This window comes from Azolla caroliniana, unplaced genomic scaffold (genome assembly GCF_043228905.1).
Source record: "Azolla caroliniana isolate FFs.n. ecotype wild unplaced genomic scaffold, voAzoCaro1.0.p SCAF_1, whole genome shotgun sequence".
NCBI classification, from domain to species: domain Eukaryota; kingdom Viridiplantae; phylum Streptophyta; class Polypodiopsida; order Salviniales; family Salviniaceae; genus Azolla; species Azolla caroliniana.
Genome location: NW_028230436.1, coordinates 31,857,710 through 31,885,636, shown reverse-complemented (window position 1 = coordinate 31,885,636; position 27,927 = coordinate 31,857,710). Strand labels below are relative to the sequence as shown.

The following is a 27,927-nucleotide window of genomic DNA, read 5'->3' as shown; positions in this document are numbered from 1 at the left end:
AGCAAAGAAATTGAGGATAAAAATTCTCTTATAGAGAAGAGAACATCCCTCAAACTTCAAAGAGAGAATTAGGACTTACTCACAAGGTTTCACAAATTCGAGGCACATTCATCAAATAGAAAGTTTTATGTTGAAATATTATAACATGGGAAGCAACGTGGTTATTCTTGCATATGCATAGAATGGAGATAATAGTGGTGTCAAAGCACTTTTGAAGTGATAGGTATTGTTACACTTGTGGTTTGACACGTATGTGTAGAGTAAATTTTGTGAACGAATAACCCCAAGTAGTTATCTTGATCTTGAAAGTTGATGCAATAAAATGGCCCCTTTCTTAACTTCTTAACCTTAAAATTTCTTGGAGTGGAACTTTTATGTAATTACTGTGACTAAATTATATTTAGAGAAGAGATGGGACTTATATTTAGGATATCTTCACATCACAAAATCAGTTTTGTTGTAGAAGCTATCCCAACATTGGGGATCTAATGTTAAATATGCAACAATGATTTCAAGATGCATATGTGTGTGTGAGAGAGACATGCATCAAAATATAATACCTAAAGTGGTTATCATCACGTTGACATGTTGTGAAAATATGCATATGAATAAAAAATGGAAATGATTTCTCAAGCCATATATTTAGAGCCAATTCTTAATGTGCTTAATTGCAAAATACAAAAGCAAAAGAAGTTCTCCAATGACCACCAATTACTCGAGGCTTGACCACTAACTTAAGATTGATAAGTGTTTATGATGGACTAAGTGAGTGCCAAAGTTGTCTCAAAATTTCTTCCATATTTAAAGATATTTGTTCAAGGCATATGCTTTAATCAAAATTTCTGATGATTAAAAGGCATGCTAAGAACGATGACCAAAGGTTTCTATATAGGTAACTCCTTAAATCATGGCAATACCACTTGTTTCATAAAGTCTAATCCATGTAAATAACATGTGCCTACATTAATACAACTTTGTAAATAAGTTTTGCAACTCTATTATTTTATCACTTCATTTTACCTTTATAAACTTTGTATATTATAATTATGATAATATTTGCATTTTGGTAGTATATGTACAAGTAGAAGTAAAGAACTAATGGAAAGTAAAACAAATGGATATTTTTTTAGCTCCATGATTTAATTACTATGTAGGACATTTTCTATAATTACACTTTTTGCCCACTCTAAAATCAAGTAATAAGGCCTTCTCATTGACAATGGTGTGATTTCCTTTACTTTTGTTTTCCAAAAGCAAGTAAGTGGAGGTAGTTAGAACAACAGGAAAAAGACAGACAAAAGCATTCTTGGGTGGTGACTAGAGAAGCTCATAAAACAAAAAAGATGAACTAACTTAAGGGAATATTGTTCCACTTTAGAGTTGTTCACTTAAGTTTGTTTGATTAAAACCTTGTATTATTATCCACCAGGTAGTTATGCCCTCTTTTCCCCCAACAAATTAACGACCAAGATGTAACACAATTATACCAAGAAGCATGGAAGCTTCTTGTCACTATTATATTAACAAGTCGACTTTCACACTTTTTGGGATGGTAGAATGATTGAACATATAAACTTTCTTCAACTTATAAGATAATTACAAATTCTCTTATGAACGTGACCCAAGGTTGCAAATAAGAATATGCACAAAATTTACTATAAGAAAATAAATTGTGTCTTGGTTGAATCTATGTTCATGAATGTGCAAGGGATGACTAGTGTTTAAAATTTCTGTGGACATTGATTTTTGTGTGGATTATATATCATCAAGTAAAGAGCTTGCTAGATGTTGTAAATTTATTGCAATTGAATTGTTGTAATGCTCATTTTCCACAATTTGTATTGGATTGTTACCATTTAACAAACCTTGCACTATTGTACCCCATGGCGTTGAAGCATAAGATTCACATGATGAAGCACTAAGAAGTGTTTGAGAGTCATCCAAGCCTTGTTCTTGTGGTAACGTGTCTATTGCACAATTATCATCAACTTCCAAATTTGCACCGCTGACCATGTATCCATAGCCTAACATGTTTTGGCTAGAATGCATGCCATGAGAAGACATATTAGATGTATTTTGCATGGTTTCTAGAACTACACAATCCATATTGCTATGAGTGTCAACCATATCTTTTGAAAATCTACAATAGTCAATGTTGTTATCTTTGGCTATCATAGTCCAATAACTAGAGCATGATTTATGATCATGGATGCATGAAGTTTCAATTGTTTCTAAGAGTGTATCATTGAGACCATAGTTGGGATTCACATCAATATTAAGTATGCTTTCATATACACCATAGTCCCTCTCCATGTCTGACAAATATCCAGGGCGATTGAAATGATCTATTTGGTTAGAAGTAGTTAAGGGGCTACTGGGTTCACATAGCAAGGTGTTGTGGCTCAAAGCAAGGTTGTTGCTACCTGAAGAAAGAGGGCTTACTTGATGCATACATTCATAATCTTCTTTTATCATACCATTGATATTTCCCACCAAAGTAGTGTTAGGAATGAGGTTCTCGTGAATGTTGGTATGATAACTTTGAGACGAGGACAAATCACTATTAAGGGAGCTTCGGTTATTTTGCAATCGATATTTGAAGGCTAGAAGAGCAGCTTTCATTTTTTGTACTCTAAGGTGCGCTTCTCTACTTTCTACTTCTAATTTCTCCTTTTTGTTGAGGATAGGGTTATTTGGAAGTTCAATCAATCCTTCGTTATCTTGACTATTGACATGTCGCTTGGTGTTTCTCTTCTTGCCACCTTTATTGGATTGGCTCACTGTTTTATATCTATTATGCTTATCCAAAACACCATCCACCAGGGGTTCATGTGTTATTGGGTCAATGCCCATTTGCCTCAATTTTCTTTTGATCCTCGTATTCCAATAATTCTTGATCTCATTGTCTGTTCGTCCAGGGAGTTGAGCTGCAATACGAGACCACCTACACTCATAAAGAAAATATTTCACTCCAAATGGCACTAACATTAACATATATGGCATGGCTTGAAGTGCACTTCCTAAAAAAATTTGGTTTTAAAACTAGAAAATTGGTTCAAACTTATATGTGTGTTTATAACTAATACTCTAGTACAAGTCCCACAATGATGATAACAAATTTTGCTAAAGGCCCATTAGTGTGAGTGTGTGAGGGCACTTTACTACATGTGCCTTTTGATTGGAAACTTGTATTAGCCTTGACAACAACAAAATTTTCTACAATGGCTTTTTGCTATGCCCATTAACATTACCTTATTATACATGTTTTTTTTATCCAATTAACCTCCAAGGAGGATGGCCATGGTGAAGAAATCAAGTCAATCTACCCATCTCTCATTCTCTTCACAACAATACATTTATAATGGTAAGTAATGAATAAGTGTATACAAGCACAAACATAAGGTTATGCATACCTGTTCCCGATGGCTGCGTGGAGGTCAATAATAAGCTTCTCTTCAGCATCAGATACTTGACCACGCTTGAGGTCGGGTCGAAGGTAATTGGTCCACCTGAGCCGACAACTCTTGCCACATCGAAGTAATCCTACCACATGTACAACACCCACTTGTTGTTTTTGTTTATAATACATTGTTATATATTTAGATACCAAGTCTTTAAGACCATATATAGCTTTTTTGGAAAAAAGAAAAGAAAAGAAAAGAAAACCATATATAGCACTTCAATTGCTACACACATATAGCAAGCAATACATTAAGGTTGGTGCCAATGATTTGCATGGATTTGAAGGAAAAAGAAGAGGTATGCATTTGATTGGTTACTACATTCATATCAATACACCACACCAATAGACCGCTTCCACAAAGTGGACAATTCTAGTCACAATCTATTTGACATATCAACTACTTATCAATAATCTTATGAGTGGTTTTCTCTCTGTGTTATTCGCACTCAATAAAGTCGCAAGCTTAATTAGAATATGTGTAACTTTAAGCAAACAATCTAGTTATTATGATATTTTTTCAACTCTCAAATTATTAACCTCCACATGTCTTTGTTAATAGGTGTCGTTAGATTGGGTTCTCAATCAACATTTAATCAACACAATCTAATCATGCCATATCCATTAATTATCTTTATTTTAATAAGTAATAAATTGATGTATACTAAGAGATTCATATGTAGTCTACTTAACAATCTCTTATGCATGTTTGTGTTTCATAAGTTTTTTTATTAGAGCCTAAATGTCAATCTCACATTATGGTCAATGGGCATTATGATTTTCAATGGTCATGAGAAGAGTTGGTTCTTCTTGGTGAATAACTGTCGCCACATGAGAGCATGCATGGCAATCTAATTTCAATGAATAGATCCTTCATGTGTGATCTAGTTATAAACAACCTATATTAGTATTGATTATGTATATATTTTTATCAGTTCCTAGAACCTTAACGTACCCACATTTTGTTTCATTACAAATATAAGTTTGTGAAGTAGAAGCTAGTTAGCTGCATTACCAAACATGTATCAAGAAGATATTTAAGTTGTAATACCTGCAAGTCTTGGGACCTCCCTCCAACACCCATGGGTACCATATCGCATGATGAAGTTCATGAGCTTTTTGTCTTCTTCCAATGACCATGGTCCTCTCTTCAATCCAACCTTCTCACAACATGGTTGCCTTCCCATCCTCTTAGTGATATGACCTTCAAGTTTACTAAAATCTTAAGCTTTTATTCTCGTCCAAAATCTTGGACTCTCCTAATTAAACTCACTACTCAATCAATTAACATAAGGTTTCGAGACTTTGATAATTTAGCATGTGACTAGTGTTAACAAGTTTATTGATGTCCACTTTTCCAAATTTAACCTCAACTCTCGTGCTTCTCTAAAGTAGAGACAATAGAAGTTAACTCTGCCTCCTCCTTGGTATAACAAACAATATATACATATACACATATATATACTCTTCCATCTTTTGAGAAGTCTTCCCCTAACTACCACAGAAGATCCCTTACCCCCTTTCACATGTGTATTTGACCCCACATTCTACTACTTACACCTGTGCACCTAGTATTTTCCTTGGAAGTTGGCACATTCTCGGAAAGACGTGAGAGAGAAAGAGAGAGAGAGAGATATAGTGTGTGTGTGTGTGTGTGTATGCGTGCGTGTGCGTGTGCATGCATGCGCAATCATTAATATGTGTATATACATAGACATAAACAAAGATAACTTTTTATAATAGTAACACATTATTCAAAGTTCAAAAATCTTGATTTTTTTGCTTGATATGTGCATGGGATGGATGGAGTACACTAAAAGATTTCTATATGTTTGTGAATCAACATCCTTCTAAAAAGAACTATACACAATATATTGTTGATAGGAAGGAATGTCTAAAGTTTTTTCATCACATATAATAAAGGACCTTTACTGGTTGTTTTGGACAGCTCCTCAAAAAATTTCACATTCTTTGCTCGTAGAATCTTCCCACGTTTTTCATATCCTTGTTTTGTTTTCGGAACAAGCCATAAGGGTTTGTTATATCCATATAATAAACGGGTAACGAATTTTGATCTCCAAATGAATGCTTAAAGTTTTCTCGTTATCTTGATTGAACATTATCAAAACCTTTTTCTGGGTGCTTTCCATTAGGTGATTTTTCTTTTAGATTATTGTTAGCCGAGGTTCTTTTGTACTTTATGACTTTTCCTTGACCGAATTTTTATTTCTTTTTTCTTTCATGTGTCTCGATCTCATTGTCATATTTAGTCATTCTTTACTCTCGTAGCAATAGACGATGCAATTGTAAAGTTACATTATTTTGATCATGGGATCCCAAAACACACACGCACATGTAGAGAGAGAGAATTTTGCGAAATTTGGCCCCTTTTTATATGACAATGTTAGAAACTTAGATATTTAGGCACTTTGATCTATTTACTAAATGTAATTGTTGTGTGCACATAAGTTAACTGAATGAGAGTGACGGAGAGAGGAAAGAAATAAAAAGCTATAAACGAGATGTGAAAAATAGGAAATGGAGAATCAAAAGCAAGAAATGTCAATCGAGCTTCCACAGTTTACCCAAGTCAACAAACGACAAATGCAAAATGTAATAGCATTAAAAAATACAAGGGCTGAGAATGTTTGCTATTACGAAGCCTATAATGCTATTGCAAATGATAAATGTTGTTTTCCTAATAATGCTATTGCTTTTAACGCTTAGGCTATGGACAGTGAATTGCAAAACCATGCTGATTTTGGAGTGGATGGCATGATCTCAAACTAAAACTTTATAATCTAACCAAATGTCAAATCTATTGCACCATCATCTCTATATGTTCATTTTAACAATTCTATTAACATGACTTGGGAACTGACGAGCAATTAACTTGCTAGACCAAATTGGTGGGAAATTGGAATGTCTTAATATGACAATACCTAGTAATGATTCCACATTGTGTTGAAGCATGTGCCCCTCGAACATAATATTATTTTCCTTTGATGTTAATAAATATATTTAGCAACAATGTGGTTTAACATTCAAACTTCACATACAACAACAATGTGATTTAATATTCAAACTTCACATACAGGTATATCAATAAGAAAGTTACATAGTTATATGATTATATCTATGCCATGATTTTGTGTTGCTCACTTCACAAAAAGCACATTGACCTCTACCTATTATCAATAAGGAGAAGGATATACATATTTTGTCCATATATCGTAATTTTTCATTAGTAACAAAAAACATTCCTTCACGTCACATCATGACAAGTCTCATAATGCTATGTCTCCGTAGTAATCACCAACTATTTTCTTTTGTTATGTTTATCCAAATATAATGTTGTGCATATGACTAATAATAGGCTTGATTCACACAATATGAGATTTTCCCAAATAATTTTTTTTCTCATGATTGCTTTACCTATAATGGAGTTGTGCCCTAGTTTGAGGTTGTACAATTTTCTCATCTCTACCAAACATCCTTAACAAATGAGGTACGTGTTTTCACATGTACGTGCATGCACACAAACACATGATATCCACCTATGCCCTTGTCTCATGTTTTCTCAATGTCTCTAAAAATGCACTACATGTATGTGTAAGATATAAGTGTGATTTTCAGGCATGACTGAAGTATCCAAGAAAGTTAAAAAAGCTACTATACTGACGTATTGATTTTTTACCTTCAACATCTTGCAAGAATAAAAGGGCAATGTCATTGCAAAGGTATGTATTTGTGGAAACAAAAGAATGGGGAAGAGGAAATCAAACATCAAATTAAAAGAAGTCCTAACTAGAGATTCTATGATAAACAAATTTCAGGAGCATATATTACTATTACATTTGTATTACATCCCATCCCATCATAATAGTACAAAGAAACAAGCATGTCCTAGAAATAATTTTAGCTCACTTTTTGTGCCCAAATAAAAAAGTTTCAATTCCAAAAGTTTCTATACGCTAGTTAAGCCCATCTCAACTTCTTAAAGTGATTGAATAATTACTTATAACGATTGCACCTTAGGAAAAGGTGAGAAAGTTACATAGTTTTGATGTAGATCAAGAATTTGGGTGCTTACTCATCTATGGTTATTCGGCACAAAACGTTGTTTTCAAACAGGTACGATTAGTCAAACAGAATAAAATGGTTAAGGAGATTATTGCAAACATTGTGTTGGTAGCATGTAGCTTTCACTATACATGTGTGATGGTAATGTCAACGATTCATTAATTTATTCGTGATTTCTAGAATAATGATACAAGGTTCAAACCTCATGTTTGCCTTTCTAAAATTTCCTCTATGGTGTATGTTCAAAAGATAACGGATTCTTCCATGCACACTTTTTGGAAGGGAAAGAGATCTTGCACGATTGCAACCTTAGTCTCTTCTAAATTTATTCCCTCAACTTTACCTTAACCAACAAACCTTGGAATTTTAAAATTTGGTGTACCATTGTGTCTATATTTTATTGACACGCAACATGTAGCTAGTTAATAAGTGAATAAGTGTAGTTCAACAAGTACACGCATACACATCTACTATCCATTACACCTATATGGTCACAAGATACCACTAGAGTGATTGTTGGTGGTGAATTCATTAATCATCAATCCTTTTCATTTGCATGGGAGATCCATCAAATCTAGTATTTTAGATATAACAACACCTAACTTAGGTGTTTTCATGGAAATTAGACCTCATTTTGTATTTATTCAATCTTTACATCTCTAGTTCAATACATGACAATTACAGTGGGTTTCGTTCGAACTAGTTTAATAAAGTGATTGGTCAACATTGTTCATTAATCCGTTATGGCAACATGTTGATCAATGAAAATAACATCTTCTATCATTGTGCAAGTTCGAATGTGTACAAAACAAAACAAAATAAAATTGAATAAAAGTGTTATGATTTTGCATAATTTACTAAATATAAGTTTTATATAATTTCACATACATCACATCGCAATAGTTACCACAAAAAGCAAGTGACACAACTGATGCCCTGAATTAATATTAATGATTGAACTCTTAGCTTCTAAAAAAATCTAGACACATGATATTGTGAGAAGATGACCTTACCAACTCCAAAAGTTGATACGCCATTAGCAAGGTGATGTCTTGGAGAGCTGGATTATGATATGAAATATGGTGACAGTTAGTGATTAACACATAGAATTTCTTGTGAGAAATTCCCAATTATATTAAAAATAATTAATAAATTGATGTTACAATGTTTCAATAATATAATCCTCGGTGACAATTAGTGATTAACAAGTAGAATTTCTTGTGAGAAATTCCCAATTATATTAAAAATAATTAATAAGTTGATGTTATAATGTTTCAATAATATAATCCCAGGTTACCCTTCTTTGACATTCAACCAATTATGAAAGCATCGTCATCTTTTTCTCAAACATGGCAAAGTCCCCTCAATGAAAATTACACCATGGATAAACTACATTGACATGGGCATGCACAACATGGAGGTGGTTTTCAAAATTTCGAAGCACACTTACCCCATGAAGCATCAACTACGGGTTGCACAATCTAAGACATGTTCACCTTGCCATGCACAAACATTAGAAAAAACATGTAGCAACATTGATAGTTTATGTGGATTACATATGTCAAAATTTTGATTGACCTATTTGTACATGATAGATGTAGACATGACAAACGAACACCTGTGCTAAGAAGCAATTTACCAATTATTGCCATCATCGCACTCAAAATTACCCTCTCAAACAAAGAATGATAATATGAATATTTAACATCTATTTTTATGATGTATTTAACATAATTACTAATATTATTAAACCTCAATGAAATCATATTAGTCACATGTCGTTGATGATGGTACAAAGTGCTCATAGCTTTATAGGTCATTAGCAAACTAAAACCTTGGAGATCCTTTGTTGATATGAATTATGATCACATTTTTCATTCATTTGCATTCAATGATACCCAAACAACCCAAATGGTCACAAGGAGAGCACATCCCAAATTAGCCATAAAACAAACACCATAATCTATGACCAACAAGAATAATTCATAAACCAAGCAATCAAGGAATCTTAAACACTTCATCCTACACCTTAGAATTTTTGGTGACCACTTGCAAACCTATTTGGAGTTCTCAACCTCAACAATCGAAAAAGGCATAGCCACATATAGAATCATGTATAGATGTGGCTATTAAAGACTCACACCATATCTCCTTCATTGGAACCTAACTTCCAGTGATGTGTAAGTACATGGAGTAGATATAGTGTGACATTATTGTCTATGTTGTAGAGTGTCTCATAGTTTCTGATTTGGTTGTCAAACCCACACAATTCTTACATCATCACTCATGGCATTACAAAATGTCCTCTACTATTGTTGTTAACATAGTTGGGACTCGGCAAACCTATTTCTACCCCCACACAAAGGCATCCTGCATAATGTAGGCATTAAATAATTACATAGTATTAACAATATGGTGAAAAATTATGAAAAGACACTAGACATCACTTCACATTCACTACATCAAAGCACTACAGGTAATGCTGCCACAAATTCTTGTGCTTGGTATAGAACACATGCTTTCAATAGGACACATGTACCTTGCTCGCATACATTGTTGTAATACAAATGTTTACTGCTATATGAACTAAATACTGCAGAGCTGTTTCTTGGAATCAGGTACATCAATGCTGGAAACATTAATATGGTTGTGAAAACAATGAGCTTATACGTTGATATGTGAAGTAGATATATAGTACACGCTATAGATACATAACGTTGGTTGACAGCACGTAAGGGCAGCTCAGCTATACAAAACCGATTATATAAAGCTGGTTCATATAGTAGTGTATAATTTAGGGTTGTAGACTTTTATTCTGTAAAGACTTTCACATGAAGTTGGTTTGATCCTGCAGCATCCTGTAGGAGAACGACCCAACTGGTTATATGTACAAAACCACCATTACATCAAGTTGGTTGACCCTGCAACTTCCAGCAATATATCAAGTTCTCTTGTAGTGTTTCATGTACTTGAGGGCCATGAATGTGAGAAACCGTATGATAACTGCTGACAGGAAGAGAGCCAGCATGTCGTAGGGAACCCTACTGTAGTGGAGGCTTCGGTTATAGGAGATCTGGCTCCATACGAAGGTACTGGTTGGGCTATCTGAGAGGCGAGGACAATCACAAGAGGGGCATGCACTAGGATTAGATGCACATGCAGGATTTCGACCAGCATTCAGACATGAGGGCTTGTCGAGATCACAAAAGAAGGCAACAGAAGTGAGCCCATCTAATGCAAACTGTAACGGATTGGTCCAATATATCCATATAAATTGGCTGAGTATTTTTCTTTTCGGCACCACAAGGCCTGCAGTTGCCACCCATATGCCCACGATAACTGGAACCAAGACAGAAGCAATCTGTAGAAGAAACAAAGTAAAAATATTAGTCAAATTTTCCAACACCATCGTATACATCATTCACATCTCATCACCTGAGGCACCGGAGCGATAATCGCCAATAATATAGCGAAGAACGTAATCACCACAAAGAATTCAGAGGAAATAAACCAGTACTGGAAGAAGTGAGCTGCTGATTCGACTGCAAGTCCTGTCATGGGTAGAAATATGCAGCAGAAAATGAAGGTAGCAACCATCAAATAGGGTATCTGCAATCCAATAAAGAGATTTCCACATGCCAACAGTAAGAATGGCCTTTTTCAAACCGTCACATAAAAATGTGCTCTTGACACAAACAAATATATAAGTGCTTTAAATTGATAAGAGTCACCTCTGCAAGAGAAAAAGCAATATTGTACATGGATACACGAGCCTGGTGAACAGCTCGTTCCCTCCTAAGGACATCTCTCATTTGAACCACCATGGGAATAGCATTCTGTGCATTTGTTATGCCCACCAACACACAACTAATAAAGATAGCTCCAGCACGAGAGTTCATTCCAGCATTGTTATGCACATCAATCTTGTAAAACACAGATCCCAACAACAAGCTCATCACCAAGTAACTCATAAATCGTGCCCAGCTATAGTTGATATTTCTCCAGTATTGACGTTGAATTGTCAATATTGTCTGGGAAAGCATTGTTATAAAAGGTGCAGCATAGTTCTGTGCATGTAACTCAGAGATATTTTGACCTTTTGATCGGCGAAGATGCTGCAGGTGTATATGATTTTGAAGGGCCAATTCACTTACACGATACTCAAACGCATAATCTTTTATAGATCTCCTGTACGTCCTATTCTCTCCAATCATATCAAGCACATATGTTGAAACACTCTTATCTGACGGGCAGAGAGATGTGCCTGGTATGGCCTCGAAATACATCTACATATCAGTAAGTATGGTACAACGGCATCTTGGTTAGGAGTTGATCACTGAAATGGTTATGAAAAACAAATTTTGTATTTCCAAGTTGCAATCTCAAACATATTTTAGTCTCAACCTTTTCCTGGCATTTCATATAAAAAGGCAACTACATATGGTCATTGATTTTTAATTGAAAGTTTAGCAATGAAAAGTGAACTTTGAAGAGTGCGGAGTTCTTCTCCATCAAGAGTAGCTCAAAGAGGTCAAAGGCATCCTGTCATCTCAACCTTTTCCTGGCATTTCATATAAAAAGGCAACTACATATGGTCATTGATTTTTAATTGAAAGTTTAGCAATGAAAAGTGAACTTTGAAGAGTGCGGAGTTCTTCTCCATCAAGAGTAGCTCAAAGAGGTCAAAGGCATGCTTCTAAGGCATGACGCTTGGTGTGTTGGACAAAGAATCCTGTTGGCATGATCACTAGATGAAAAAAGGATAGTCATGAAATATTTATATAATGTTCTTACTGCTAATAATGAAGTGTTCGAGTGCTCCAGACAGTGGAATTTTGGGCCATTAAATTAGATGAAGGATATCCTAGACCAGGGGTATCTGATTGCAGTAACCATGAGATAGTCTACTAGAGAATGACATTGAAAGACAATTCCGCAGTATTAACCAGATGTGTTAGGAACAGTATGGCAGTATGGTTTTCCCTGTAAACCTGACTAAGGAAATTGTGAAACTTACTCTAACCATATCACAGTTGTTACCGACTGGTCCAAAATAAACAGTTTCTCCACTCTTCAGTATCTGCACTTTAGTGAACATGGATAGTATGCGTTGACTTGGGTGTTCCAGTATAGCTATCACTAGCCTGCCTGTTTTTGCTATCCGCTGCAAGACAATCGAACATTTTCTGTGATCTTCAGATTCAACCAGATATTATATGCAATATTCCCAAAAAATGAATTGATGAATCATAATTACCTGGAGACATGTTGTAATCTGCACAGCATTTAAACTATCAATACTCTTGAGGGGATCATCCAAAAATAAAACACTAGGATTGGCAACCAATTCTGTTGCGATAGCAAGTCTCTTTTCTTGATGAAAGCTTACGTCATTAACCAAGGAAATAACAAGAGTGTTCTCTAAATTCTTCATTCCAGTAAGTTCCAAGGCCTATAGTCCATATAATTTTATCATCTTAGATGAGAAAATTCATCATAAAAAACAAGACAAACAATCTAGTGCTTGGCATTACTGACTGATTTGTGTTAGAAAAAATCCATTATTTAAATTACAAATTTTCTTTCTAGCCTGGCTCTATACTGGATCTGTTCCATTACCTATTATTAGTTCACCACAAAACAAGACAACTTCCTTCACCGCACAGTCCAAGATGTGACTTCATGTCTATAAATTACATGTTATATAACCATGATCTCAGCATAGAATATTGCATCGCACACTATTTTTACTGAATTTATCGAGCCCAGCTAAATCTAACTCCCCCCAATTCATCCAGCGAAATCTAAGCAATATATATGTTATAATACTGAAATACAAGATAGGAAGTATATAATGTTCTTATCAACAAAAGCTTGAAGGACTAGAATTTCAATTCAGCATCAAATGATTCTAATACTAATATGAATTTGGAAAACTGCGTGGTTTAACCAATTGAGCTTTCACGTTAAGAATTTAATCCATGACAAATTACACACAAGAAACTCAAGTGAGTTACCTCTTCGACAAATTTCAGTTTATTTTGTTTTGAGGAGAATTTCCCCAAGCGCATTGTTGTACTGTAAATTAAGGTCTCTTTAACAGTCATGTAGGGTGAATAAGCATCTATTTTATCAACATAACCCATGATGTGGGAAAAATCACTTTGCACTTTAGGATAACCATTTACTAGTATTTGGCCTCCTATATGCTCTTTCAGAATCTTCCGGCCTGCAAAACAATGCACGTCATAAGAAAATATACTATCAATTTCTAGACATGTTGAAAACCATAACCTTAGTAATGAAAATGAGAATAATGGTCTTCAACATCACTAAGGTTATGATCTTCCAGGCACTTGGACAATGAAAAAAGTTGGTGGAGGGGATTCAAGGTGGCAGCAGTTAATAAAAGGATTGTAAATGACTGGCCAATGTAAAATGACTACAGAGATATTCCTAGATAATATGGTTTTGACATTTCCCATATGAAGAGCTTTATGCAATTGTTGTGAGACTATTCCAACTTTGGCGAGCCTCCAGAATAACAAGTGACTAACAACTGTACTGCACAGCATTTCATGGGTCATGGGTTGGGTAACTGTTTTGGATCTGGGCGGAATAGATGCATCCTAAAAACTGTAATGGTTTATTTGGTCCCGGCATCTGGGTGTCACAACCGGGAGATCCTTGTGGAATTCTCCCCATGATTGAGATTAAGAAGCTATATGAAATCATATGCTAGCATATGGCATCAACAAGTGGAAGTGAACTGCCCAGTGCCAACAAGGAGATGGCATCAACAAGTCACAACCGATCATGCTTTGGGAGGGCAAATTGGCAACCGCCACGTTTATTTCTAGGAGATTTTGGACACCATGAGAAATGAATGCAAAGGCAGAGGAAACTCTAAACCAAAACACCTGATTGTATTGAACCCGCAAATGCAGCAGATGTGCAAGTATTGATAAGGCAGAATGCCTGCTCCATATATGAAATCATGAAGGGAATAACAGATTTGGTTCTGAGTTGCACTTACACAGGCCCAAGGAGGGATTCTTTGAGAATTCTCTGGAATCAGTAAGTGACGTATGATGTTACAAAGAATGAAAAAAACTAGATAATCAGTTAGTCATGAAGCACATGGTGGTAGTGGAGAAGGTGGAGGTGTTTATCCAGGGCAAAAGGCATCTTCAGGATCACATGGCTGAGGTTGGGTTGATGACGTTTGGAGAAGAGTTGGCATGAGCGGAGGTGCATTGGTACACTATCAAAGGCCTAAGTAGCCATTCAATGGAAAGTTCAAGGGCGTAAGTAGCCATTCTAGATAAGTATCGCACAAGGGTGTCACCCACAACTGAAGTGTTAAAAGCAAAGAGTCAATGCTTCTGGTTTGGTCAGCCCAGAAAGGTCCCTGTTTGGCCAAGGAAAGAACAAAATTGTGGCTAATGGGGAAATCAGTTAGTGTCAGGTCTGCAGGCCAATGGAGAGGACTACTCAAATGCAAAATCGTTGGGGGACTCATAGCAGGACAGTGGAGCGAGCCAACTGATGATTAATTATAGAACATGACTCCGAAATGTGAGTAACATTAATTGTTCCTGTGGGTTATAATGTTGTTGCCAATCACAAGTGCCTACTCACTGACTACCATGGCCAAATTCATCCTGGTCGCATGTCTGGGACAGTTCAAATACCCTGTTATTTGTAAACAGGACTCTCACCTTCTGTTTTGACGTAAAGGACCAGCATTTGCTGGACATCTCCTTAATCTGCCCTCCTGGGGAATCTGTCCATCTTCTCAGTACCAGGCACATGGATTTTCCCAGCCCATACAAAGCTTTTCACAACCACAACTACTTTCTTTTTTTCATGTGATCGCTTTAAGCCTATGTTTGTTCCACAGAGACCTCCTACTTGTGATATCCATTGAGAAAGCTATTCTTTACATGCCTGAATTATTCTGGGCACTAGAGGTGCATTGAAGGATAACGAAGTTCAGTTTAAGCCTATGGTTGTTCCACAGAGATCTCCTACTTGCAGTATTCATTAAGAAAGCTGCACTTTACATGCCTGCATCATTCTGGGCACTAGAGGTGCATTGAAGGATAACGAAGTTCAGTTTAAGCCTATGGTTGTTCCACAGAGATCTCCTACTTGCAGTATCCATTAAGAAAGCTGCACTTTACATGCCTGAATCATTCTGGGCACTAGAGGTGCATCGAAGGATACAAGTGTGTGTCTCTCAGACCAAGTGCTCATAAGGAGGACTGCAAGCTGACTATCACTGGTCATGGAGGACAATCTGAAGCTGATGAAGAATGGAACTGGAAACACTGAGAGGAAAAACATCAGATTCTGGTCAGGAATCTCTTGTATTTGCACAATATCAGCCAGACTTAGCGTATCAAGTGGGGCCATTTGGAAATTTTATAGTGGATCCACAGAAGAGGGATTGGCCTAAGGCACCTTATGGAATCTAGAAATTTATCAATACATAATGGCACTCAGCAATATGACAATATGTGGAGTATCAACTCACAATCCTTCATGACCCATTTCTTTCTAACCAACCAAAATTTTAGTGCTGCTGGCTAAGCTAAAGATATCAACAAGAGGATTGGGGAATTTGGCCAGTGGCAAATGACCATCCTGATTCCTTCCCCATTTAAAGTAAATCAAGAAATCCATATGCCAAGAAAATAGTTGAAGATGCTCTTATTCAAATCTCTGAAATTGAAGGGTTTCAAATGATCATAGGAGGCATGCCCTAGAATACCTGAAAGACAGTTGAGCAGGGTTGTCTTTCCTGCTCCGTGATTTCCAAGGAATGCTACCATATCATTAGGTTCCCCCCATCCAGAGACGTAGTTAAGGATACTGCGAGGAGTCCTAAAGGAAGGTACCATGATATCATAATTCAGCTCATGCCATGAGAGTGTAACTGGAATTGCTGTATGAGATAGTTCCATTACAGACGACTCGATATCTTGTAGCTTTATCTCAACATTTACTTTTCCCTGCAGAAAATCAGAAATATTGTTAGTATATCCTGAAATATCTAAGCAAGATAAATCAGGAATGTAAATCCATTAAAGGAGATATTTCTTTCAGGCACCTCAATATGTAATAAACAGAAAAACTATCACTTTACCTACCTTTGATTCAGCCGGTTGAACTTTTGTGATTATCTTTCCATGCTGCAATTTCAACATGGCGAAATAGCTGAAAATGTTCCAGAGTAATATCCACCCAAACATTACAGCTACAGAAACAGCAATCCAGTGATTACTTGTATAAAACTGTCCCCTCGCAAGGAATGCATGACCAACTGTGTCATTTGGTCTACCAGTACATTGGGGGATTTTACTCAGGTCTGGAACATCCTTGCATAATTGACCATAGCTGGAAGAGTTGTATTCGTTAATAACCAAGGCTGTTATGGCCCATTGAAATGGGTTTATATAATATACCCAAAGCCAGTACTTTGGAACCTTGAAGCGAGGTAATAGAAACCCCGCAAACAAAACAAAAATTGCCACAAGAAGACCTGTCATCCAGATAAAACCATCGCTGGAAACAGAGACATAACTAAAGAAACCTTGAACGATCTAGATATATTTACAATAACCCACAACGTTTCCACTACATAGACAGTAATTGATATACCTGTAAACATCCCAGCTTTCTCTTTACTAGGAGCAAAAAAGCTAAAGAATCGAACCATAGACGCTCCATTTAAAACTGTCAAAATAATCACCAAATAATAGACAAAGAAATGCCATCCTCCATTCGTGATGCTCAGGCCTGTTAAGAAATAAACTATGAACGTCCATATTGTCGCCTGCAATGTAAATTCAGATATCAATTGTTTGCAGGACTCTAAATAATGAAAAATCGTAAGTCCTCACCTCTAAACATGCTTATCAAAGACTGTCCTATATTGATTCTTGAAAAGACTAGAACTAGACATGTATCAGATTTTGTGTAGGGTTGATACTAGTTTCAGTAAATGTAGGGTCAAAAGTCACGAGATGGCCTATAAAGAGAGAAGGAACGCCCACAAAACGTCATTAGTAACATTCAATTTCCCCCTCAAAACTAATATTTTGACAGATTTACATTGTTATAACACCATGCCTCTACTTTCAATTATAGAGCATCTAGATGGTATCAATTTGGGATTGAGGAGTTCTTGTGCATTGACAGCATCCCCGTGCTCGTGAGGTTAGTGGACTTGGACAGGGCAAATAATTAACCAGCTTCATCTATGACTTTCTTTCCCAACTTTGGGAATCAGTAGAAAGGACAGATCTTGCCATCTTCTTCTCTAATCTTCATTTTTTACTTTGGAGGTGGACCAGAATGGAATATCATTCGACTTTCATGGGATACTATAGAATGAATTTGAGAGTTATATATTGAAAAAGAAAGGAATTTTATGTACTTCAATCTGTGAAGGAACTAAACTGAAATCAAGTCGCCATGCAGTGGAATTGAACTCAACTTTATAAAGTTTTTTTCTAACATTGAACCAAGAATGATTTTATTAGAATTGGATAGATACTGTTTTCTGCAAAGACTTTGAGTCTATGTGTTTCCTTATGAGAGTTAAGGTTATCCGAAGATTATATTTTGACACTGCATGGATTTTGTAATTTAGTGTATATGATAAATACACTTGCAAAAACAGATAATGAATGATGTTTCCTAAAATGACTTTGAATCCATGTGCCTTCTCATGAAGGTTAAGGTTATCCAATGGTTATATGTCTACACTGAACTGTTTAGGATGATGGCTTTTGTAATTTATTGCATATGATAAAGGCACTTGCACAAACAAAGGAATCAGAAAAACATGTACAACCTCACATAAGGAGAAAGGCACACTGCCCAGAATCTTTCCAAGGAGATATGACATAGGGCGAAAGAAGTGAGCTGTTGTCTGCTTGTAGTATACTTTCCGTTCCTCCATTAAAGTAGGAAGTAGGCCCAGATTAATATTTGTCATGTTTAGAATTGAGACAAAGAACGCAGTCCGAAAGAGATTCATATTTGTCTGGTCTGCATCATTTTTAACTCTAAACAAGAGAAATCCAATAAAGAGGCTGAGAATCAAAACCTGCACATAACAAGAATGTCAAATAGTTGCATTGGAATAGATATAATTTAATTAATATATGAAAATATTAATTTATAGATTTAATGTGAGTTGCACTGCACCACCATCCATAAATGTGTATGGCAGCCAGCCTGAGATAATACCATGTTTTTTGATGATATAGCACATTGGAAACATGAATTCCCAGAAATCCAAATCAACTTTCATTTCATGTTAAACATACACAAGAAAGACACAGATCTCACATATTTTGTGGAATGCAGATTTTGTGATGTTTCCATGTGTACAGTCATCAAATTATTGCTCTGATATTTCAATATTGGTTAGACAGAAGCATAGAGAGCATCTCTTATAAAACTCTTAGTAAATATCTAATTAGGAGGCACATAGTTTTATATGAGATCTTGGAATGATGTATATCAAAGAATATTGCCGCTTCCCATCAATCACACTCCATTGAGCCTTGCAAACGCTCCCACTAACCATGCAATATGTGGCGGTTATATAAGACATCTTATACCTGACTGTTGAAATTTGGGAGCCTGAAATATTGCAGATGCTATATCATGCAATGCATGTCCTTATCTACCGTAGAGGTGTTTTATTTGACAAATATATGGCATTTCTCCCATGTGATTACCACTTCGTCCTAACTTTAATGTATTCATCATTGGCTTATTTGCCACAAGATTTCATTGTCTCATGTGTTGCACATCCAATAGTGAACTTTCATGTCTATATGTGGTTGCTAAGCTGGTGAACATCCAATAGTGAACGAGATTAAGAATATGACAATGAATGCTATGTTAAGAAGATCGAAACATACATCAACAACACACTCTTAATACTTGATCAAGAAATATAAGTGATTACAAGTACTGGAGAATAAAAGAACAGGTTCTAAGCTCTCTCTTCTCTCAACAACTAAGATACAACTTTTACTCAGGGTTGCATTCATAACCACCACTTCTGTTCATAGAAAAAACGTTTATACACAAAAAGGGAGGGGCAGGAAGGGCTACATGGATGGTTAGCCCTAATTAAAATAGTTGTTCTCCTACATAACTTCAAAACGGCCCATAAATGGTCCTTACACTAATTGATCCTCACATGAAGTAAATAGATTAATATATAAAAAGGAGACTAATATCTTTTACTGAAGTGTCCCTCTCTAGTTCACTCTATTTATAAGGCTTGTCTGTACTTATCTATACTATAGTTTTATTAATTGTGTACTGAATTTGCATGATCTCAGCCAAACGATTACCAAATGTTTCATTATGTAGCTGTTTATTATAAACAAAGAGAAATGTACACACTTGGAAGACTCGTGCATATAGACCAAACATATTCCGACAAGTAACTTTTATTTCGCGCTTTGTCAAAAGAAGTATTTCTGATTTCCATCCAAGAACATAATCTCCATGACGCTTTCCAAATGAAGAGTTTACCTGCAAGAACAAATAAAATGCTTAATTGTATATGGATTAGGACTCAAAAATACCATGTCTATAGGGACTATGTTTGCAAAGAAAAATAGATTCAACCTTTATGAATTTTCGTTCCAATTGTAATCGAGCAGGCTGAATAGATTGTTCCAATGTGTTTAACAGATTCTCATTTAATAGATTTGAAGAGTCAAGGGTATCAATGTACTGAAGTTGCTCTCCGATACCGCCGAAAGCAACAACTTTATCATTGAGATGCACTCCTGTAGTTTGATCCATAGAAATGTTGGCTGGACTTCCATCCTTGTTTGGTACTATCGAAACAATATTTTTAGGCCCTACCAAATCCTGATTTTTTACCAGATCCAGTTTGAATTGATGTGAGCCCTACAATAAATGAACAGGTAGCAAATATGACATAATATCAAAGGAAATGGTCAAACGAGTGGAGAGTTTATTCCTCACCGTTTCGCTAGAATATATTGTAAATCTAGACATTTATTCTAGATAATTTAAATAATATATGAAACTGTGACCTGGTTATCATATAAAAACATAGCTAAATCAATACTACCATTTCTCTATTGATAAGACTTTGTCTATTTTTTCATATCATCCTTCCTATTAAAGTTGGATACTAAACAATATGCTTCAAGTATTCCTTTTCATTTCTATAGCACATTCAATCTAATTATTAAGTCAATGCTTGATAATCTCATATGTTGCATCATAACTAATTATATTAAGTATTAACGTTAGTTTGGATTCCCTGAGCCCTCAGACACTTACCATTGCAACACGAAATATAATTTTGGGTGCGGACGTTTTGGGATCATTTTCTTCAACAGATAATTCAATCAAATCAGTTCATAAGCAATATGCTTCAAATTTTCTTTTTCGTTTCTACAACATGTTCGGTCAAATTATTCTGTCAATGCATGATAATATCCTATGCTGCATCATAACTAATTGGTTTAGGCATTAATGTTGGTTTGAATGTCCCAAGACCTTCGCCACTTATTCTGAAAGTTTCTCAGGTCAGTTTTCAGATAGAACCCCTAATTCCTACAAAAAATGAAACATACACATTTTTTCCTCACAATATTCAGATACTCATTCATACAACGTCACAGATTTTGTGTTCATCATTCTCAAATATTTGATCATCGTGGAACTTCATTTTTCTGAATTAGAAACAAGGGATGCCTGTTTGTATTTAACAGCCCTGATGATCTCCACATGCATTGAAACTATGAGAACTGAAGATGTCACTGGATCTTTTACTTTTAAAGAGAGAAAATTCTCCGATCAGTAATGACAGTTAGTTCGTTTTAACTGAGAACAAGCTGGAAAAAAAAGATAATAATAATAAATAGCATACTAATTCAATGAGCAAAGTGCACAAGATCTAAAATTAAGAAAAAAATATACAATTTGTTTGGAAAGAGCTTAACCTGAACCCATAACTCTTGGACAAGCTCTGGATTATCCAAGATTCTGCAAATATCTCTATACATGTTTGAACTCTTATAAGCATCAACAAAGTCTTCTATTTCCATCTTTTTGAATCCAGGTCTAAGATATGCTGCCCCATCTGTTGTTGTAACTTCTTGCAAAAACTCTCCAATACTAACATGCTTTGGTTTTTTATACCTGAAATTGATTGTTTCAGTATTAGCGCTGCTTGAAAAATTGTAGAAGTTTAAAAACTGAAATACTGGAATATCAGTTATGCAACGAAGTACAAATAGTAGTTTTTATGCATACAAAACTGTTTGCTCCGTCTATGATTGGCCATCAGTATACAAGAACTTTATGGTGCACAACCTATCTTCCAAGTAGAATAATATGGCTTTTGGATTCAAACAAGAGATTTCATCACTTTATTGAAAGCATAAGATTTGAGTTCAGAAAACTTCTCACCCAATACTTTCAAAATATGGTAAGGCATCTTGACGAGGACCCTGATAAACTATGTGTCCCTGGTTTAGAAGGATCAATCTATCAAAGAGATCAAAAACCTCACAAGTTGGTTGAAAAAGAGATGCCATAAAAGTTATTTGTCGAACACGTGTAAATATTCTTATAGCAGTTAGTAGATCATACGATACTGAATCCTCTGCAGCTGTATTCAGTTCATCCAGAAAATATACAGCATGGGCACCTGTAAACATCTCAGCTGCAGTCAATCTGCGCCTTTCATCCTCTGCAATGCTAGGGTTCGATGAACTTCCGACAAATCGATCTGCTACATGCTTCAAACCTAACATGCTTAAAATTATTTCAACTTTTGGATCTTGCCCAATCTTTAAGGCATCTCCCATAATCTCAAGCAACTCAGGTCCAAAATGCTTGGGTTGAAATGTTAAGAGACATTTCCTGGCAAACTCAATAGTCTCTCTTACAGTGAGAAGAGGGAGATGATTATCAAAACGTTCTACCATAGCTGCCAAATCATGTACTGCTATATTTCTTATATGTTCGTCGTTATATGTGATCAGTCCCTCTGGAGTAGTTGCATGTCCAGAAAGAAGACGATGTAGACTTCCTTTACCACATCCATGCGGTCCTGCATAAAGGTAGTTACCACTATCAATACGCTTTCAAAGCATCCAAATTGGCGGAATAATTCTGTTTTCCATAAAATATTCACACTTAAATTTAAATTTTACAAATAAATCGAAGCTTACGAGCCCATTCCAGTTTGTATGTACGAGACTCAATTCACATTTCCAATGCATCAAACCATTTTCAGGATTCAGAGTTTTGAATGACTGAGACTAATGTCACACTGTAGGGAGTTTTTAAATATCAAATATGGCAACAGAGATCTGCACATGAACCACAGCATCACAGGTGCCTCAGGTCTGTGCCAATTGCCATGTAATACATATTTCTCACCTACTGCCTGGGAACCAAATGTCAATATTATGGCCTCTTCACGTATTTGAAGAGTCAAATGTAGAATGGCCTTTGACCAATAGCTCACTCCCAGCATTGAACCATTATCAAGAATATGCCTGGTGATTTATTATAACGGGAAGGTAAACGAAGATAAAAACTCTTTGCCATAAAATACAGCACCCGAAGAATGGTTTATAGCTACACCATTGGAGTTTCTCCATCAACAAAGTCGCATATCTTTTTTGTATCTGATTAGTTTAAATCTAACCATAAATACCAAATGATGGGTGGAAGTTAATTGCCTTAATTAGTTAAGAAGAAAATTAATCATGAATTTTGGCTTCAGCAGCAGTCTTCTTGGTTTTGGTTTCGGTTTCGCCATGGCATCTTCAAAGCATATCTCAAATCTGTAGTTCATGCATCATAACATTCCAGTAATTTGGTGGACTTGAATGTCATTTTGGTAATTCTGGTACTCTGGAGTGGCATTTTATACATTTTTTTCCATTTGCATAATAGAATCTCTTTGCTAGAATAACAAGACAATCTGATATGGATACTTTTTTTTTAATCTATTTTCAAAACCTTTCTGTTATTCCACTTACCTATGTTTGTATACCAACAGACATTTCCAAACTTTGATGTTACTACTTGACTTCTTTGGCATATTCGAAACTCTGAATTACATTTCCGACTGGCATTTCAACTATAAAGTTAAGTATTTACAACATGCTCCCAGAAATCAAATTTAAATATCGTAAATGGTTTATTGCACCTTTTGTTCCAGCATGGATTCTTTAGTCTTCTTTTATACGCTTCTCTAACTAGATTCAAAATGGAATATTAACTGTGTCTCACCTAAAACAAGTGTCAATGTACCAGGCATTAGATATCCCGAAACGTCCTTCAATAATTTGACCTTTTCAGGCTGTTCCTTTTTTCCCAAGGGACCTTGCACACATTGAATAAACTGCAAGAAAGGAACGATAAACACAGAATTTAAAGAGAAGAATAATCCTAGAAGCACAAAGTGATTAAGAAGGATTTCAAACTCAATGGTTAACAGAGCTTTCAGTTCATGGTCAATATGGAAGTGAGTTTACAACCCCCCAATAGAAAGTGACAAACTATTGAAAGGAAGCTTAATAGTTTAATTCAGTTGTTGAGATGACCATGGGACGATGGGAGGCGATGCCCATGTGTTTTTCTAGTATTCAATTCCACAAGTAAAGAGATAGAAAATTGCCATGCAGGACTGTTAGTTACACACAGAAATGCCTATGGATTGTTTACATGGGCCTACAACAAAAAAAAGGTTAAATACAAGAACTGATCCAACCAAGAAACAAGTTTTTCCCAACTAGTATTCCTTCATCAATAACCTATGGAACTCAACTATATAATAATAAAAAATATCTGTTTTTTCCTGGCATAATCAGGAAAGCTTCTCACTTCTCTGCTTCAACTAGACCTCAACGTCAAATATGGCCTTCCTTTGGCATTGCTTAACCAAAGAGAGTTTAACCACTATAAATTAGATTTAGCTTGCATGTTTATAAAGAGGGAGATATTTAAGGAAAAACGGTTTACTCACCTTGGTTAATATAGTTTCATAAGCAGCATTTGTAACATATATATCTGTGGTATAAGATAAGGATTTAAACTTCACAATCTGCATTTCCAACAGAGGTCAAAATTAACTTTGATACATGTTTATTCAAAAAACCTTTAAACTCATGAGATAGCTATTTGAAAATCATATAATACTACTACATGCGGAAGTTATGAGCAATTGTTGAAACATTTACTTGAGATGTCTTTCTTTGATATTATAAATTTTACATATATAAAATACAATTGAAATTTGAACTAAGGAAAGTCATTTCCCCCGGAATAAATTTAGCCCTTGAACAATGAAAATCACATGTAGGAATCCTAAAAGCTAATACATCCGATATTTTACTTTTTGTTTATATCTTTCAACTTTCTTATCTAATTTTAAGGAAAATGTGTTCTTAATAACTTTCTAATATGCTATTAAGAAAAGGGTATTGTTAATTAAATGTTTCACAAAATAAATATGATGTTTATATTATTATAAAATACTTTGCCTAACAAATAGATGCACTGGAAAATGGTTTTATTTTCACAATACAAAAAATTGCTGTTTTATATTCTTCTTAAATGGTTTAAAAAAAAGTGCGCTCACTTGAAAAATGGTGTTATTTTCCATCAGAGGAAGTCATATTAAAAGCATCGGTTACAAGTGCCACACATGAAATGCATCACATAAAAATGCCATCCAAATATTAACATACCATCATATATGAGCAAAAAACAAGCAAATAAGCTTGTCAAACATTAAAATAATAATTAGCACTTATTAAATGAACGAACTAGAAGCAGTACATAATGTGAGGCTAATGCCAACAGATGAATGCAGAAAAATATTAAGCACAAGACAATTTATGTATTGAAGTCTAAGATTACAGATGTGCTAATTGAGAACATGAGTGAACTACAGAAGTAGTATAAAAATCTTTAATCGTGGCCATAACTAATAAAAGTTTCTTCTTGACATGGCGGAAATGTTCATTTTAAGGGGGGAAATGATTTTATTATATTGTTAGAGGGAAGGCAAATATGGTATAGAATGTACTCAAATCTCACTAGTGTTCATCTTTTCAAACACTTAAATCCTAATATCGATGTTAATTTGGAGTTCAGATCCTTGCTGATTCGGCAATGAATATATAATGCGTGGAAAAAATATTGTGCTTTAAGGAAGCAAGATTGAGCAAAGTTAGGTGAACAGTTAAAATTTCTAATAATCTCGTAGGCATTTTAATTCATCAGTGACCGGACCAATACCTGGCTAGGAACAGGAGGGAGGTAAGGCTGGATGCGCAAGTAAAAAGCCAAGAGACCATCTTTGAGCAACAAGTCAATGCCGCGAAGGTCTAAGCTTGTTATTTCCATTCCATCTGACTCTTTCAATCCTTTCAGAAGGTTTGCAATCTTTGAAGCTTCATCGGAAAGACCATATCTACACATGGATTGATGGTAAAGCATCACAATGTGGATCAACGAAGCATGTGGAGCAACAGCCAAGGAAGAATAATAGTCTTCAGGAATTACAGGAATAATATTCACAGTGCTGCTGTTTTTTTCATGCTCTTGCGAAGGTAATATATTAAGCACAGAAGCAGATGAGGAGGGGGGAGTCTGTAGTGGTTTAAAAGATGTCTCCTTCAGTGCCATCTCATTGTTAAAGATAGGGTTAGGGAAAACCTGAGAAGAGCTATGGTTTCTCATTATACGAGGAACATCACTACTGACTGTGCGACTTCTTTTGAGGCATTGAATGCTCAGAGTTCTGTCTTTCAGATCAGGAAGCCCTGCCTGTAACAAATTCACAGGATCAAAGGTGGAACTTTCCATCACCTTGTCTAATTCTGCTGCTGAGGTTTCCATCACTACTTAAATAACTAATGTTTCTGCAAACTTCTTGGTAATGAGATGCTGCTGTTCAGCTGAAGGTAATGAAGTTATGGAGAGAAACCGTAATAAAAAGATAAGAAGAAGAAGAAGAATGTTTCATGTATAAGATTGTTTCCGCTTCACAAGAAGATGAAGTTGAGAAAGAAGTATTCGTATGGATCATTTCTGTTTCTTGACCCTACTAAGATGGTGACGATGTTCGGATTAAGAAGAAATATGAGGACTATTAATCAGATGAAGTACAGTTTCTTAGCACCGATCATAATTAATACTGTATTTCTTCTTCTGCAGGTATCATGAAAGCTCCATTAGAACGATGCAGCAGATGCTGGATTAACATTCGGATGCGGTCGGATCGTTTGCACGAACTTACAATTCATAAAGAGAAGATGTATGGGAAGAAGACGAAGAAGGATGTATTCAGATCAATGGTCTCACAACAGCAGGTGCCATGGAAGCTAAATTGAGAGCCTGAAGATTGGCCTGAGGAACATCCTCAATTCATAAGATGTATGGGAAAAAGAAGGAGAAGGGATATATTCAGATCAGTGGTCTCAGGGAGAGGTTGCTCTCTGCAACGGCAGGTGCCATGGAAGCTAAATTGAGAAACTGAAGATTCGGGGATTGGGGGGGCTTCTGCAGAGATTTCCTCGCGTCAATTTTCAGCACGTGAGCCTCTCGAAAGTATTACAATTTTTTACCAAATGTTTCAGGTTACATGTTTTCTTCACAACGAATTTGACATAATGATGCAATAAGATAAAAATATAATTATTCCTACGATATTTTTCTTCGCAACTAATCGAACATATAATGATGCAATAAGATAAATATAATACCCCTACGATCACCTCTCTGCTTTGTTGTTCGCTGTTAAATCCCATTTCTATATAGTATTAGATTCCCGTTTATTTATACATAAGACATAATACTCTGGTTTCCTTAGAGAACACTTATTTCCAATCGAATAGTGAGATTCCCATTTATTTATACATATATTATATATATACTCTGGTTTCCTTAGAGAACACTTATTTTCCATATTTACAAAGCTCCCAATGTATTCCTCTCTTGGCACACTACTAGTGAGCTTTTATTTAAATATCTCGGCTAAGCTCTTTGCACGTCCTCACACCCTCATGTTGCTCGTTTGTTCTTCTTGCGATTTCGAGTCATAATTGTCAAATAAGAGGTTTTGTTTGTTCTCATGATGTTGATTGAGGCTTACAAATCTTCACCCCCTCACTTATCGAGGCTAACAACCTTTTTTTTAAGTGAATATGTTTGGGGCCTCACTTGTTAAAGTGACTTTATAAACTGCGACTTTCCACTTGCCATGAAACATCACATGGCCCAATCTCAAGACTTCCTAGGGTCGAATCAAGATCAAATTAAATTGTTTATTACACAAT

The 27,927-nt window shown here is 35.6% G+C and overlaps 2 protein-coding genes across 2 annotated transcripts; both read right to left on the bottom strand.

Moving 5' to 3' along the window:
- Positions 1–1,556: 1,556 nt before the first annotated feature.
- LOC147869775 (uncharacterized) lies at positions 1,557–4,885 on the bottom strand. The gene is made up of 3 exons (XM_087333003.1): positions 4,512–4,885; positions 3,414–3,543; positions 1,557–2,944 (listed from the first exon to the last, which is right to left on the bottom strand). The coding sequence occupies exons 1-3, from the start codon at positions 4,645–4,647 to the stop codon at positions 1,756–1,758; spliced, it is 1,455 nt and encodes a 484-aa protein (XP_087189129.1). The 5' UTR covers positions 4,648–4,885; the 3' UTR covers positions 1,557–1,755.
- A 5,211-nt stretch (positions 4,886–10,096) lies between these two features.
- LOC147869774 (pleiotropic drug resistance protein 1-like) lies at positions 10,097–27,075 on the bottom strand. Its single transcript, XM_087332992.1, has 17 exons — positions 25,886–27,075; positions 24,609–24,686; positions 23,873–23,984; positions 22,034–22,679; positions 21,565–21,763; positions 20,210–20,497; positions 19,982–20,113; positions 18,408–18,662; positions 17,210–17,384; positions 16,699–17,090; positions 16,320–16,560; positions 13,561–13,772; positions 12,801–12,995; positions 12,561–12,707; positions 11,275–11,829; positions 10,979–11,152; positions 10,097–10,904 (listed from the first exon to the last, which is right to left on the bottom strand). Exons 1-17 carry the CDS (start codon positions 26,486–26,488, stop codon positions 10,485–10,487), a joined length of 4,824 nt encoding a protein of 1,607 aa, XP_087189118.1. The 5' UTR covers positions 26,489–27,075; the 3' UTR covers positions 10,097–10,484.
- Between the last annotated feature and the right edge of the window lie 852 nt (positions 27,076–27,927).